Raw genomic sequence first — 15,928 nt, 5'->3', positions numbered from 1 at the left:
CTCCTCAAAAAGTAAAATTCATGCCCTAACCTGTTTGGCTCAGTGGATAGAGCATTGGCCTGTGGACTGAAAGGTCCAGGTTCGGTTCCAGTCAAGGGCATGTACCTTGGTTGCAGGCACATCTCCTATAGGGGATGTTTCTCACTAACTATCCCTCCTTCTTCCTCTCTGTAAAATAAAAATAAAATAAAATATATATATATATATATATATATATATATATATATATATATATATACACACACACACACACACACACACACACACACACACATATATATATATACACAAAATATAATTTTTTAGAATAAAAATAAAATAAAATTCATTCCTCATTCTTACTTCCTGCTTTTCTCCTAGCACTACTATAGCCTTTCTTCTCTTCCCCTTTCTCTTACAACTTCATTCTCCACTTCTGACCCTGTCCAGATTGTGTTCTCACTGTAAAGAACTGAATAGAATGCATCAGTATATTTTTCACAGAATTCACTTCTTTTAAAATGTCTTTGCAAAACTTTATTCAAACTTTTACTGAACACTCCCTTGCATGTTACTTAACATAGTTATTCGTTGTTTTTCTACATACATTTGTATAGAAATCAGCACCTTATCTCCTTCCCAAATTGGATGGATGGATGGATGGATGGATGGATGGATGGAAGGAAGGAAGGAAGGAAGGAAGGAAGGAAGGAAGGAAGGAAGGAAGGAAGGAACCTTTGCCCTGGCCAGGTGGCTCAGTTGGTTGGAGCGCTGTCCCCATACACCAAGAAGGTTGCAGGTTCAATCTGGTTCAGGGCACATACCTAGGTTGTGGGTTCAATCCCTGGTCAGGGCACCTGTGAGAGGCAGTGAATCAAAGTTTCCCTCTCACATCGATGTTTCTCCCTCTCTTTTTTTCCCTTCCTCTCACTCTAAAAATAAATAAAAACATATCCTCAGGTAAGGATTAAAACAAATAAATAAAAACACACCATTTTATACATCCAACAAAGTTTCAGATTTTTGCATATGAAACATCTTACTTTGAAAAGTACCTCAATCCATAAAAGCATAACCAATGGACACAGACAATAGGGAGGTGAGGGCATGAGAGGGGAGATGGGGGGGGGGGGGGGGAGGCAATGGAGGAATATGGTCTCATACATGTAACACTGTAATAAATAAATGGAAGGAAGAAAGGAAGGAAGGAAGGAAGGAAGGAAGGAAGGAAGGAAGGAAGGAAGGAAGGAAGGAAGGAAGGAAGGAAGGAAGGAACTAAATAAATGAAAAACAATGTCCAAAATGACAGAGTACTTTTCTAATCAAACATGGTCATCTTTGCAGGCCCAGTTAAACAGTTATTTTTTAAGTAAGAATAATAAAATAACAATTTGCCTTTTATTACTGTCAAGTTGTATACTCCACAACAGAAAATATTTCATATCAAAATTGTATTGAGAAAAATAAAGGATTCCTTTAAGACAAAACAGTCTAATTTCTCATGAGCATTTGTAAAATTCACTCAAAGTCAGACCTATGTCTAAAACCATCTGCATCACTAATATGAATTCAGTAACCTTGAAAAACAAACACTAAGAGCCCACCAACAGATCTCGATATAGTAACATGACCTTTCCATCCTAGACCCCTAACTAATTTCTCATGCTTGGGTGCTCCATCATGTCAGTAGTGACACTTTGGTCAGTTGCCTAAGAGACGGGAGGCTTATTTATTCCAAGACAATGAAATAAAAATGCAAACTTCCTCACCAGAATCTGAAATTGCAGTTTGCTTCTCACTTTTCTTAAAGTTACATATGCAAAAGTGCAACTCTCTGGGACCTTCAAATAGCCTACTTAATTGCATTCAAGATGACAGCATTAACAATCAAATGTTCAATATATACATAAAAAAATAACTAATTAATAATGCTACTTTTTAAAGTATTATAGTATTAATAGCTAACATTTATTCAATATTGAGAGCGAGTATTTAGTATGTACAGTTCTGTTAACTGTAAAAATATAAACCCTACTGAGATTATATACCAGGCAGAAATCTAAGTGCTTGATGGCCATTATCTCATTAATCCTCATACCATCCCTATGGGACTGACATTATAAATATTAAAAAATTTATATTTTACAGATGATAAAACTGAGGCTTGAAAGTATTAAGCACCTTACTCAAGGTCACTTAGCTACAGCGAGTTGGGACTCAAATCCAGGTATGTCAGGATCCAAAGACTATGCTCTCGACTACCATATAATGATGCTTGGCTTACATTCATTTAATTTTAATTTTAAGTCTAAATAGGAGGGTTACTTTTAGGACAAGTTTCTTCCTTTATAATGAACTACATTTATCTTATTACATACAAAAATCAACTTTAAAGATTTTACTTAAAACTGTCATCCTGCCAAAACCGGTTTAGCTCAGTGGTAGAGCGTCAGTCTGAAGTCTGAAAGGTCCCTGGTTCGATTCTTGTCAAAGGCATGTACCTTGGTTGAGGGCACATCCCCAGTAGGGGGTGTGCAGGAGGCAGCTGGTCCATGTTTCTGTCTCATCAACGTTTCTAGCTCTCTATCTCTCTCCCTTCCTCTCTGTAAAAAATCAATAAAATATATTTTAAAAAAAAACAACAACAACAACTGTCATCCTACAAGTTTAAATATTTGGATGAGAAACCAAATCTGAATGAAAGTCTTGAATCTCTATGGTAATGGGTCACAGCTGGAAGAGACCTTGAGGGTCATCCAGTTCAAATTCTTCCTTTTATGAATAATGAAACAGACCTTTTGAAAAATATCTATATTCAATTTAAACTACCACATATCCAATCCAGAAACATAAAGGTTTGGGTGTTGTTGTTTTTTTAAGTCATCATTTTAAATAGATACTCTAACATTTCAACATCATGATATCCATTTCTGAAGCACTTTAAGAAAATACAACTCTAACCGGTTTGGCTTGGTGGCTAGAGTGTCAGCCTGAAGGACAGAAGGTCCCTGGTTCGATTCTGGTCAAAGGCATGTACCTTGGTTGCGGGCACATCCACAATAGGGGGTGTGCAGGAGGCAGCTAATCGATGTTTCTCTCTCATTGATGTTTCTAAGTCTCTATCCCTCTCCCTTCCTCTCTGTTAAAAAAAAAAAAAAAAAAAAAAAAAAAAAAAAAACCTCAATAAAATATATAAAGAAAATACAAACTCACAGACTCCTCCACCTCTGGAGTCACTGCCACTGCCTTGGTTCTTCACCAGGTCCAACCCACATCAGAGAAGATGAGGAAATCAAGAGTCAAGAGAATTAAATATTAAATAACTTGTCCATGATCATACCACTAAAGAATAAAGGGACTGGGATCTAACCATCTAACTCCAGAGGACCCTGTGTGGTACAGAGCATACACCATTAGCTGACATTGAGTGAATCAAATGAAATAAAGCTGACAAAGTTCTAGTAGAGTTCCAGTTACATGTGCACTGTATCAATTTTTGCTTTAACAGAAGAGGGTCCTGTCCAAGCTGAGAAGCACGCTCCACTGCAGAGCTCTGGAGGGATACGAGAAAGGAATCCTTGCTGTCGGAACAGACAGTGCAGTAGATCACCCTCACATCTACAGACATTCTCTATTTTTTTTCACCTGGGAGTTTAGTTTCACCTTTTCTTTCAGAACCTTGCTTCAGTTAGTTCTCACAACCCTAGTATCACTGAGGACAAAGTAAATGCTTCTGGAACTTTAAACAAAAACATCTCAAGAATGACAGTTTTGAAAAGTCTGATAAACATATTCTAATTTTTTACTTAAAATTAAAAAAAAAAAAATACAAACTCCTTGACCTGAGGTCACTCTATAGGGCTATTACTAATAGAAGTTTGAATCTTACTATGCTATAGAAAGTTGTTTTTTTTAAGTATCCTTACCTATGTGGATTCAAACTCAAATAGCCATATCTTCATTAATTAAATTTACATAATCCTTTGGGTCAACTAGCAACTCAGCTTCACTTTACCAGTCTTGTCATGTGACTGAACTTAAGCCATTTCAAGAAAAAGGATGCACTATGCCATATTTAGAACTGCCAGATAAGTCTGAAGGCCTATCCAAAAATCTTGCTTTAGTTGCTAAGAAACAATTCTGCTATATTATCAGTCATTGAAAGATGTTATGCTAGCAGAGATTAAAGATGTTAATGTTAAGATCAAGAATATCTCCTCTATGGTGCCAAATGAAACCATGCTATTTCCACATATCAAACAGCTCAAATTAATATTGGGCTTCTTTAAGTCATATTGTTAACACACAACTAAAAACTGGTAAGACAAATCAGTCTAGCCCTATGCTGCCTTCCACAGTGACCTCATCTTTGGGGAAAAACAGGAAAAATACCCAATATACTTAACACATTCAATGCTATAAACAGAAAATATTTCCTTCCCGATCCCTGCAGTGATAACTCAAGGCCATCAAAGCATACACAGGACTTGAACGGTCCAATGTGGTACAACAAACACTTATAATTAGTCCATGATATTTTTTCAATCCTTTATTAGATAAATGTTCACTGTAATCTTAAGCATTTTAAGACTGCATTTCTCCTTAGAATGCTTAACTCCATTTGCTCTATCACCTTTTTTAAATGAGTCATTTAAATTTCAGCTATTCTAACAAGAGTAATCTAGCCTAACAACAAAGAAGCATGGAAGGATTAGCAAAAATAAGTTGTTCACTCTCTTCTACTGCTCATAAATTCTCCCCTATAAAAATATTTTCAAATCTCTTAAAGGTTGTTTCCACAAGAGCAGAAACCTGTTCACAATTATCTGAAATACCAATTCAGCAGCTGAATTATCACACACGCCTTCAACAATCAGAATCTTTTCTGTCCAGGATAGATCCCGTATCACCATGATTCCCCATTTCTCCACCTTCTCTAAAGAGCTTCAGCTCAAAATCCAATTCTCTCGTTTGCACTACACTTACACACATCCCTGGTAATACTTTTATGTTCTCAGAAATAATCTTTTTTATGTCTTGAAACTTCTAGATCTTAAAACTGTCATCCATCTCCCTCTCTCCAGTAACTGTCCTCAATCCTACTGCAGTTCCAGCTATGTGCCCCTGCCTTCCCAAAGGCCCAATCACTATCATAAGTGCTTGCCACTACTCAGTTGCTACCTTCCTTAATATAGCCTCCACACTGCAAACCAACACTACACTGCCAGCTTCCTGCATTTTACTCCCTTCCCTTATTTTCTGTCTTCACCCACCTTCACGTCTCTAACAGGCACCCTTCTTTCCTTAATATTTTCCCTATCTCAGTTACAATCCTTCTTCCCCATCCTTTGCTCATTTTTCCTCTCGTTATTTAGAAACTCCTTTTTGCTCTTCCAACCGTTATTCTAGAATGCCCAACATTCAACCCTTCTGAGCAAACCCAGCCTTCTTCCCCATCTTTCCTATCTCCTTTAGAGCTAAGCAGCGCTTCCCAGATCCCCTACTGCAGTCAACCCACCCCCTTAGCTTTCCACCCACCTTCCCTCCACCTCCACATCCATGGCTCCCAGATTTTTCATCTCCTCCTTAGGACACTAGCATTCTGCTCAGTTTTCTCCTGGACGCACTTTCCCCCAACGCCTCCCTTATTTTTTGAACATGTCACCTGTCTTATGGGACCCAGCAGAATCCTACAACCCCCTGATTTCCAGACCTCCACTCTCCTGCAGATCACGCCGACACCACTCGCCCTTTCCTCCTTAAACACAAATGCCGCCTTTATTTAAAAAAAAAAATTATTATTGATTTTAGAGAGAGGAAGGGAGGAGGAGAGAGAGAAAGAAACATCGATGTGAGAGAGAAACATCGGGTCCAAGGACCGAACCCGCAACCTGGGATGAGCCCTGACAGGGAATCCAATCAGCATCTATGCACAGGCCAAATGCTCAACCAACTGAGCCACACGGCCAGGGCTCCCGTTCGCCTTCATTAAAAGCTGCGTGCCCTCCTCGTCCGCCCGCTATTCCAGCTCTCCACTTTGGCTTCCTGGGTGTTCCCTCTCTGCCTCGGAGCGACGAGCCCCACGACGTGGCGCCTCTAAGCCGGCAGTATCCTCGGGCTCGGGTCGACGCCCCCGCGGCTCCAGTTCTCACTCCCGCGCCTCCAACTCCCGACCGTCTCTTCTCCCCGCGGGTCCGCAGCCCCTCAAACTCTCCCACCCGCTCCTTCCCCCTGGCTCCGGCACCAACTCAGGCCTGGCCGCTCCGGCGCCCGCTTACCGTTCTGAGCGGCGCCTGGCCCTGGGAGGAGGGAGACCAGCAACAGCGAGATGACCAAAGCGCTGGGGAGCGTCGAGCCCGACATCCTCTCTGCAGAAGACCCAAGAGCAAAAAAGCCGGGGCCGGAGCCCGGGCCAGGGCCGGGAAAGGGAGGGGAGGGAGGGAGGGGGCGGGCGACAGAGCGAGGGAGTGAGCCAGAAAGTAGCGGCGACACCGCTCCGTCCTTCGCCGTCCTCCTCCTACCGCCGCAGCGCCCAAGCGTCGCGAGATCTTGGCTGAGGCGTGATAGCAGCAAGACTCGCGAGAAGAGGCGACCTGAACTAGTGTTCCCGCCCCTGAGACTTGCATGTTTGCCCCTACTGGGGCTGATTGGCCAAGCTTGAGGTAGGTCACGTACCAAGGGCGCTTCAGGCCACGTGATGGAGCGAGGCGGGGTTCCTCCAGCTCTCATGGCGGGTTGGGGCGGGGTCAGAGAAGTCAGCGTTTAGCTAGCTAATACCTACGTGAAACTGGAGCGCTCATAAATAAGAGGAAGCTTTAGGAGCCTACTGTGTTTTCTCCACCCATCCTGCCTATCAGTTGTTGGAGCTCTTGGCTGTGGTATTTGATGCACCACTATTTCTTTTACGCATTTTTTTCATTGCCCCATGGAAGTCCTGGGTTACTTCCTCTGGACTTTGACAGTAAACCCCAACCCTCTACTAGCATCTAGCTTCAACCTCCCTCTTTAACCTACTGTTTAAACCTTCCTGGGAGGTGATACGGTCCCCGTGCTCAGTGGTACTTTGAGCTTTCCTGCCTGTACACCTGCTCCCTCTGCCTGAAATGTCCTCCTTTCCTCGCCCTTCTATTTTCCCCTCCTGCATTTTGGCCTTGTTTTAGCTTCATAAAAACCTTAGGGCCTAAAGTTTAGCGTAATTGCTAGTTAGACACTAAGTCTACAAAGAAGTCATCACAAGAATCTTCAGAAGCAGTGAACATTTATTGACCAGGTTCTCACACCTGCTGTGAAACCCAAATGAAAACGTGGTGCATGCACATACAAAGTTCACAGCCTAGTCTATAATAGGGTCTAGGAAATGAGTGAATAATCTAAAAAAAAAAAAACACCCATAGGAGAGGAGCAGCAAAGTGCTCTGGCAAAGTTGTCGCTACTATTTTCAAGGAACTTTGGAAAATGCTTTATTTGTTTGTTTATTTATTTATTTCAGACAGGAAGGGAGAGGGAGAGATAGAAACATCATTGGTGAGTGAGAATCATTGATTGACTGCCCCCTACTGGGGATGAGCCCCCAACCTGACTATGTGCCCTGACCAGGAATCCAACTGTGAACCAGGAAGTGACCTCCTGATTCTTAGGTCCATGCTCAACTACTGAGCCACCCCAGCAGTGCAGGAATTGCTCTTTTTAAGGGTATATTTTTGTTCTACCTTCAGCTCTGTCATTCCTTCATTGGCAAAGGAATCTCTGTGGCTTAGCTTATGTCTGACTCAAATCAGACATCCTGGTGAGGATCTGTGGAGTGAAACTGAGAGATACCAAGTAAACAGCACTGATAACCTTAGAGCTCAGAGTATAGAGGAAGGAGTACTCACATGGGCAACCACCAGCTCACATGCTCAAGCCAAAGTAGTAAAAAATCTTTCAACATGAACTTGGACAGCTGATGGTACCAGACTGAGCTTTCTACCCAGGACTGGGACTATGACAATAGCAGGTTGTTGATTGAAATGTATGCTATATCATTCACAATTTCAGGTGTGTGAGTGACAAAAACATTCGCTTCAAAAAAGATTGGACAAAGACCATTCTGAAGACAGTTCTGTATGAAGAGCTCCAGAGCCACCTGTGATGGTACACCAAGATTTTCAGCAGATGGGAATTTTTGGTTGGGTGCAACCTTTCTTTTTCATAACAGTGACTAACATCCCTATTTGAATATCACAAGGGATCCTTACAAAACGATTGTGCTCATTTTGTGGGTAGGAGAACTGAGGCTAAGTGAGGCCTGACCTGCCCAGAGTCCAAGTGTTTGTGGTAATCATTAATACCAAACAGTTTGGTTTGACTACTTCTAGGTACATGGCATAAGTGCATTTCTACCTTAAAATTGAGAATGGCATGTTACTTGTTTTGGCCAGTGAAATGTGAAAAATGATTTTCAAGCACACATATTTCATTTTAGTTACAATGCATTTTCAAGCACACATATTTCATTTTAGTTACAGTCACTGTAGTATACTCTTGCCTACATGGTAATCAGTGATCATATGGTGAAAGCATGTATCAAAATGAAACTTACGTGATCCAGGGTCTCTGAGTTAACACTGCCAATCCACACAGAACTGGTAGTGTCTATTTATTAAGCTACTGATACTCAGAGGTGTTTTCTCCTACTGGATAGCCTGGACTGTTCTAGTTAAGGGAAAGATGAAATTCAGGTTCATCCCACCACCTCTACTACCACCATTTCTTCTCAGAAATCTATTAAGCTATGTGAATTTAGGAAAATAACCTAATCTTTCTAAACCCTATGTTCCGTCAAATGAGGCTGATGATAATATCAACATCATCCTACCTAATAAATCATCTACACTAATAAAAGAGAAAAATGCTAATTGACCATTCCTTCGCTACGCCCACAACCAATCAGAGTAAGTATATAAATTGACCCAAAAAAAGATGGCATACACTGAGGGAGGAAGGAGTGAAGACTGAAGACAGCATAGAAGGAAGAGGGAGGGAAAGCAGGAAGCATGGTAGCTGCGGGAGGGAAAGTGTGGGCAGGGCAGGCGGTGGAAAAGTGCAGGGTGGCAGCTAAAGGGAAAGCATTGGGCAGCAGTGGCAGGAGGGAAAGAGCAGGGACAGGGGAGGGGGGAGCCGAGGTAGCGGCAGTGGGAGAAAAAGCATGGGGTGGGGGGTGGAGGGCAGAGGCAGCAGGGAAAGCACAGGGGTGGGGGGTGGGAGAGGTGGCAGTGGCAAGAGGGAAGCCCGCTGGAAGCCCTGTTCTTGCAGGAATCTTCTTGCAACAGGCATCTATTGATAGTTCTACCTAATAAAAGAGTAATATGCAAATTAACCATCACTCCACTATACCAAGAAGGCTGCAGCCACAGAGCAGTTGAGAGGCTTGGATTTCCCCGGCAATGGAGGAAGCCAAGCATTGCACACACCCTGGCCAGCCTAGGCCTCCACTCAAGGCTACAAAGTTTCAATTATAGAAGGTAAACAAATCCAAACAGAAATGGCTGCTGCCATGGAGCAAGCAGGAGGCTTGGCTCCCCTCCAGGCTACAAAGTTTTAATTGTAGAAGGTAAATAAATTCTAGATACCAGGGCCTCTGCTTGGGTTGTCAGGGGGCATGGCCAGCCTGCAAACCACCACAGGCCCCTCGCCCAGGCCACCCCACACCCCAAGGGAACACCCACCCTGATTTGTGACACCCTTCAGGGCAAACCAGCTGGCCCCCACCCATGCACTAGGCCTCTATCCTATCTAATAAAAAGAGTAATATGCAGATTGACCATCACTCCAACACACAAGATGGCTGCCCCATGTGGTCAAAGATCTTGCCCCCTACGTTTATCATAATATGGCCACAAGATGGCCAGCAGGGGAGGGCAGTTGAGAGGGACCAGGTCTGCAAGGGAGGGCAGTTGGAGGCAATCAACCATGCAGGGGAGGGCAGTTAGGGGTGACCAGGCTGGCAGAGGAGGGAAGTTGGGGGCAAACAGGCTGACAGGGGAGCAGTTAGACAATAATCAGGCTGGCATGGGAGTGGTTAGGGGGTGATCAAGCTGGCAGGAGAAGCAGCTAGAGGCAATCAGGAAGGCAGGCAGGTGAGAAGTTGGGAGGCAGCAGTCCTGGATTGTGAGAGGGATGTCCGACTGCCCGTTTAGACCTGATCCCACCCGGGATCTCCATAACTATACCCACTGGGATCAGGTCTAAATGGGCAGTTGAACATCCCTCGAGGTGTCCCAGATTGGAGAGGGTGCAGGCTGGGCTGAGGGACACTCCCCCACCCTGTACGAATTTTGTGCACTGGGCCTCTAGTAACATTATAAAGAGAATAAATGAGTGCATTTATGTCCATTGTTTATAATAGTTGTGTTCTGTTGCACAGTGAACACTCAAATGTTGACCATAATGAAAATAAATGTTATTGTAGTTGCTGTTACTACAATTGTGACTCCAACTCTTTGCTCTCCATAACTATGCTATGCTTCTTACCAAAAGTGATTGAGGAAGAAAAATTTTTAGTATGGTGTTACCAATCAACTCTCAAAACTTGCCGTTATGAGAAATCCTTTTACCCTGGAGAAAATGTCATCAAATTCTATGTGATGGCAGTTGAACTTCTGTTGAAAAAATACATGACAAGTAAAAACTATCAATAATGCAGAAACTTCTTCATCACATTTTTTTATTCATTCATCCATTGATACACACTTAGGATGTTATCTCATCCTAGCTATTATAAACAACTACTGGTAGAGGCACCAGTGTGGTCTCTCAGCCTGGACTGCGAGATTGGGCCGAAACCAGCTCTCCAACCTCCCCCGAGAGCTCCCGGATTGCAAGAGGGTGCAGACCAGGCCAAGAGACCCGACTTGTGCACTATCAGGACCAGGGAGGAACTGTGGAAGGGCTCCAGGGAGTATCTTGCCCATTTCACTCAGTCCCAATCAACTGGACCCCAGCAGCATGCTAACCTACCAGTCAGAGCATCTGTCCCCTAGTGGTCAGTGCACATCATAGCGAGTGGTTGAGCAGCCTTACTGTGTCATTAACATATTACACTTTGATTGGTTGAACGACAGACCAGTCGCCCAGACACTTAACATATTAAGCTTTTATTATATAGGATGTTATAATGAACATGGTGGTGTATATATCTCTTTGAGATAGTGTTCTTGTTTTTTCTTCAGGTAAATATCCAGGGATTTATTTTTTCCTATAGTCAAGTTTCATAGTTTTCTTCATATCAACTTTACACATTTCCTGCTAATGAATGAAGGAATCAATCAATCAATCAGTTAACATTTGTCCTAGCTTCAGGGAATAGAGTGATGAAAAAGATAAGTTCCCTGTTCTCAAGTTCCCTGTATTCTAATTGAGAGAGATAACTCAATAGATGAAGAAATAAACAAAAATCAGATAGTGAGGAGTCCTCTGCAGAATTAAAACAGGGTGATATGATAGATATTGGGTGGCTGCTTTAGAGTGAATGATTAGAAAGTTCCTTAATATTTAAACTGAGATCTGATAGCATAAATAATCCAACCTTGTAAATTTGCTGGAGATGAGGGGAAAAGTCTAAGGAGAGGCGATAAAGCAAAAGCTCCTAAGTCTCCTAATAGTTTAGCCTGTTCAAGAACAGAAAGGCCAGTGAGACCGAAGTGAATGGAAAACAGGTAAACTATTATAAAATGATGTTACATAAACATTTAGGGATCATGTAGTAATCTTGGTTGTAGGTTCTCCCTATTCATCACTTTGAATATTTCTTGCCACTCACTCTGGCCTGCATAGTTTCTGTTAAGAAATCAGCTGATAGTCGTATGGGTACCTTAGAGGTAACCAACTGCTTTTCTCTTGCTGCTTGTAAGATTCTCTCTTTATCTTTTGCTCTTGGCATTTTAATTATGATGTGTCTTGGAGTGGTCCTGTTTGGATTCTTCTTGTTTGGGGTTCTGTGCACTTCTGGACTTGTAAGTCTATTCTTTCACCAGGTGGGGGAAGTTTTCTGACATAATTTCTTCAAATAAGTTTTCAGTATCTTGCACTCTCTCTTATTCTGACACCCCCATAATTCTGATGGTATGCTTGAAGTTGTCCCAGTGAAGATGGTATGCTTACACTATCTTCAACTTTCTGGATTCTCTTTTCTTCTTGCTTCTCCAGAGGAGTGTCCTCTGACTCTTTGTATTTCAAATGTTTGACTTGATTCATGTGTTCCTCCAGTCTGCTGTTGGATCTCTGTATAATATTTTTTATTTCAGTCAGTTTATGTTTAATTTCTAGTTGGGTCTCATTAAATTTATCGGCCTTTTCTAGGAAATTCTTGAAAAACCTTATAACCATGGTTTTGAACTCTATATCCAATCTTTTATTCTCCTCCATCTCTTTCGTTTGAGATCTATTTCTTTGTCTCGGCATTTTTGCTGCTTCCCAGAGTTGGTAGGATCGCTTTCTGTGTTTGGTGTCCTATATGGCCCAGTGGGTCAGCCTCCCTTGGTGCTCCCCTTTGTGAACTGTGTGTACAGTCTTATTGTAGTTAAGTCTTGTTTGTTGTTGGTATCACTGGGAGGAATTGACCTCCATGCCCATTGGATGTATCAGCTGTGTCTACTCCAGGATACCTTCTGTATTGGAGACAATCTTATAGGATCAGACTTTCAAAATTGCAAAGGCCTCTGTGCTCAGCTTGGATGGGGTGGAGTCTCAGGGCTGAGCTGACAGTCTTGACTTCCCATTAGCCCTGCCCTTATGTGCTCGCCTGAGTTTCCACCTAACCATCCCAGATTCCCTGTGCAAGAGCATGGCTGCCCCTGAGGTTCGCCCAGAATTGGGTTGGGTCTCTGTAGTCTGAAGCTTCTGACTCCTTCCACTATGGAGAAGCTGCGGCAAACTCCGCGGTCAGACCTCTGTGCATACTCACTCATGCACTACTGTACACCCTGCCCGCTGTGGCTCCTAGCTCCCCTGGTCTCCCAGTCTCTGAGTCTCTGGGTGCCTTTCTCTACAGTCCAGACTCCACCCGTAAGAGCCTGGGTCCATGGGGTTTCGACCAGGGTTGAGGTTCAGTACAGTCAGAAAGGGTTCAGTGCAACCAGGGACTTCCTTTCCCCTCCCGCCAGCCAGGCATTCGGCCGCACTTCCTCTCTGCACATGAGCATCTCCCTACCTCAGTGCTTTGCGGTTCCCAATCCGATCTGTGAGCCTCTCTCCTTTCTAGTTGTAGATTTCCCACTCTGCCAGCTTTCCTGTGTTTTTGGATGATGTCCGTTCTGATTTTAGTTGTTGTTTTGAAATTGTTGTGCGAGGTGGCAGCTTAGGTGCTTACCTAGGCTGCCATCTTGGTTTCTCTCTTTATTCTTATTCTTATTCTTATTCTTATTCTTATTCTTATTCTTATTCTTATTCTTATTCTTATTCTTATTCTTATTCTTATTCTTATTCCTATTCCTATTCCTATTCCTATTCTTCAAGAAGATCCTTCAACATTTCATGTGATAGTGGTTTGGTGCTGATGAACTCCTTTAGCTTATTCTTATCTGGGAAGCTCTTTATCTGATCTTCAATTCTAACAGATAGCTTTGCTGGGTAGAGTAACCTTGGTTGTAGGTGCTTGCTATTCATCACTTTATTTCTTGCCACTCCCTTCTGACCTGCAAAGTTTCTGTTGAGAAATCAGCTGACAGTCATATGGGTGCTCCCTTGTAGATAACTGCTTTTCTCTTGCTGCTTTTAAGATTCTCTTTGTCTTAAAAAAAATTATATATTTTATATATATATGTATATGTATATATATATATACATATACATATATATATGTATATATATTGTGTATATATATATAATTGATTTTACAGAGAGGAAAGGAGAGGGAGTTAGAAACATTGATCAGCTGCCTCTAACATGCCCCCACTGGGGATTGAGCCCTGGAACCAAGGTACATGCCCTTGACCAAAATGAACTCGAGACCTTTCAGTCTGAGGGCTGATGCTCTATCCACTGAGCCAAACTGGTTAGGGCTCTCTCTTTGTCTTTAACCCTTGGCATTTTAATTATGATGAGTCTTGATATGGGTCTTTTGGATTCCTCTTGTCTGGGACTTTCTACACTTCCTGAACTATTTCTTTCACTAGGTAAGGGAAGTTTTCTGTCATTATTTATTCAAAAGTTTTTTGTTTTTGTTTTAAATCTTGCTCTCTCTATTTTGGCAACCCCATAAAGTGAATGTTGGTACACCTGAAGTTGTCCCCGAGGTTCCTTACAAAATCTTCATCTTTTTTTATTCTTTTTTCTTTTTGTTCGTCTGATTAGGTGTTTTCTGCTTCTTCATAATACAAATCATTGATTTGATTCTTGGAATCAATCTACTTTTGAATCACTGTAAATTATTCTTTGTTTCAGTTAATGTATACTTAATTTCTGACTGGTCCTTTTTCATGTCTTTGACATTCTCACTAAGATCCCTGAAGGTTTCATGAAGATCCTTAAGTAACATTATAATCATGGTTTTGAGCTCTGTATCCAGTAGTTTGCTTGCTTCCATTCTTCCATTTATGACATGGTTCTTTGTCTCTGCATTATGTCTGCCTCCCTGTGTTTGTTTCTCTGTATTAGGTAGAGCAACTATGTCTCCAGAAGTTGGTAGTAGGTGTCCTTTAAGACCCAGTGGCTCAGCCTCCCCAGTCATCTGATTTAGGCACTCTAGGTGTGCTCCTGTATAGGCTGTTTACACAATCTTGTAGTTGAGCCTTGACTGCTATTGGTATCACTGGGAGAAGTTGACTTCTAAGCCAATTGGCTGTGTGGACTAGCTACAACTACAGTGGGAGAGCTGCTGTGCAGAAAACACCCCTATGGAGCAGTATTTGCTTCAGTGAGGCTTTGATGCTCATTGAGTATGCCCCTTGAGTGTATTGCTTGTGGATGTGTAGAGTTGTAATCTGCTATGGTCTGAAGCTGTCCACCCAGTGCATTAGCTCTAGGGCCTCCAGGGAGGCACAAAGTCAGCCTCTGCCTGGGTCCATCTAGCCAGAGCTACAGAGGGGTCTGCAGATGGCTGCTATTTGCTATTTGTATTGGGCATGTATCCAAGGGTATGTTGCAGGCTCGATACCCTGCCTGAATCAGGGCATGTGTGAGTGGCAATCAATCAATGTCTCTCTCACATCAATGTTTCTCTCTCTCTCTCTCTCTCTCTCTCTCTCTCACTCTCTCTCTCTATCTCTATCTCTATCTCTATCTCTATCTCTCCCCCCCTCCCTTTCTCTCTCTCAAAAAATCAATGGAAAAATAACCTTGGGTAAGGATTAACAAACAAAAAGAAAGAAAGAAAAAGAAACTTTAAAAAATATATATATATTTTTAAAAAGATTTACATACACTTGCCCTGGCCAGGTAGCCACAGATAGTTAGATTATCATGCTAATATACCAAGGTTGAAGGATCAATCCTTTTATTGGTAGGTGTCCTATCAGGGCATATACAAGAATCAACCAATGAATGCATAAATAAATAAGTGGAGTAACAAATGAATGTCTCTCTCTCTTTCTCTGTTCCCTCTAACCCAGTGTTTCCCAAAGTGTGGTACTCGTACCCCTAGGGGTACGGTAAGAGTTTGGTGGGGGTACGCATTGCAATGGAGTTTGGTGGAGATATGCATTGCACCGTGCTTAGCTGCGCCTAATTCTACGTTCTCATGAATACAAGGGGTACTCAGCGTTATAAAAATTATAGAAGGGGTGCACATATGTCAAAAGTTTGAGAAACACTGCAACCTACTACCTCTCTCCTTTCTTCTCTCTCTCTCTCTCTCTCTCTCTCTCTCTCTCTCTCTCTCTCTCTCTCTCTCAAATTAATAAATAATAATTTAAAAATATTTTAGAAGATTTATATACATTAAAAAAACCTCTATATACTGTATTTTTCGGAC

At 42.2% G+C, this 15,928-nt stretch overlaps 1 protein-coding gene across 4 annotated transcripts in view; it reads right to left on the bottom strand.

Moving 5' to 3' along the window:
• Positions 1-6,529, bottom strand: part of NPTN (neuroplastin) — a 78,384-nt gene extending 71,855 nt beyond the window's left edge. For 3 of the 4 annotated variants that reach the window (XM_036456388.2, XM_036456398.2, XM_036456415.2), the window contains exon 1: positions 6,258-6,520. In XM_036456388.2, coding sequence (XP_036312281.1) covers positions 6,258-6,342 — 85 coding nt within the window. In that variant the 5' untranslated portion in view covers positions 6,343-6,520. Of the gene's footprint in view, positions 1-6,257 lie in introns of all 4 variants that reach the window. The other variant, XM_036456406.1, reaches the window with a different exon arrangement.
• Positions 6,530-15,928: the final 9,399 nt, after the last annotated feature.

The sequence above is a fragment of the Pipistrellus kuhlii genome, unplaced genomic scaffold, assembly GCF_014108245.1.
Source record: "Pipistrellus kuhlii isolate mPipKuh1 unplaced genomic scaffold, mPipKuh1.p scaffold_m20_p_1, whole genome shotgun sequence".
NCBI classification, from domain to species: domain Eukaryota; kingdom Metazoa; phylum Chordata; class Mammalia; order Chiroptera; family Vespertilionidae; genus Pipistrellus; species Pipistrellus kuhlii.
Note: the sequence above shows the minus strand (reverse complement) of the source record. Positions and strands in the feature narration are given on the sequence as shown.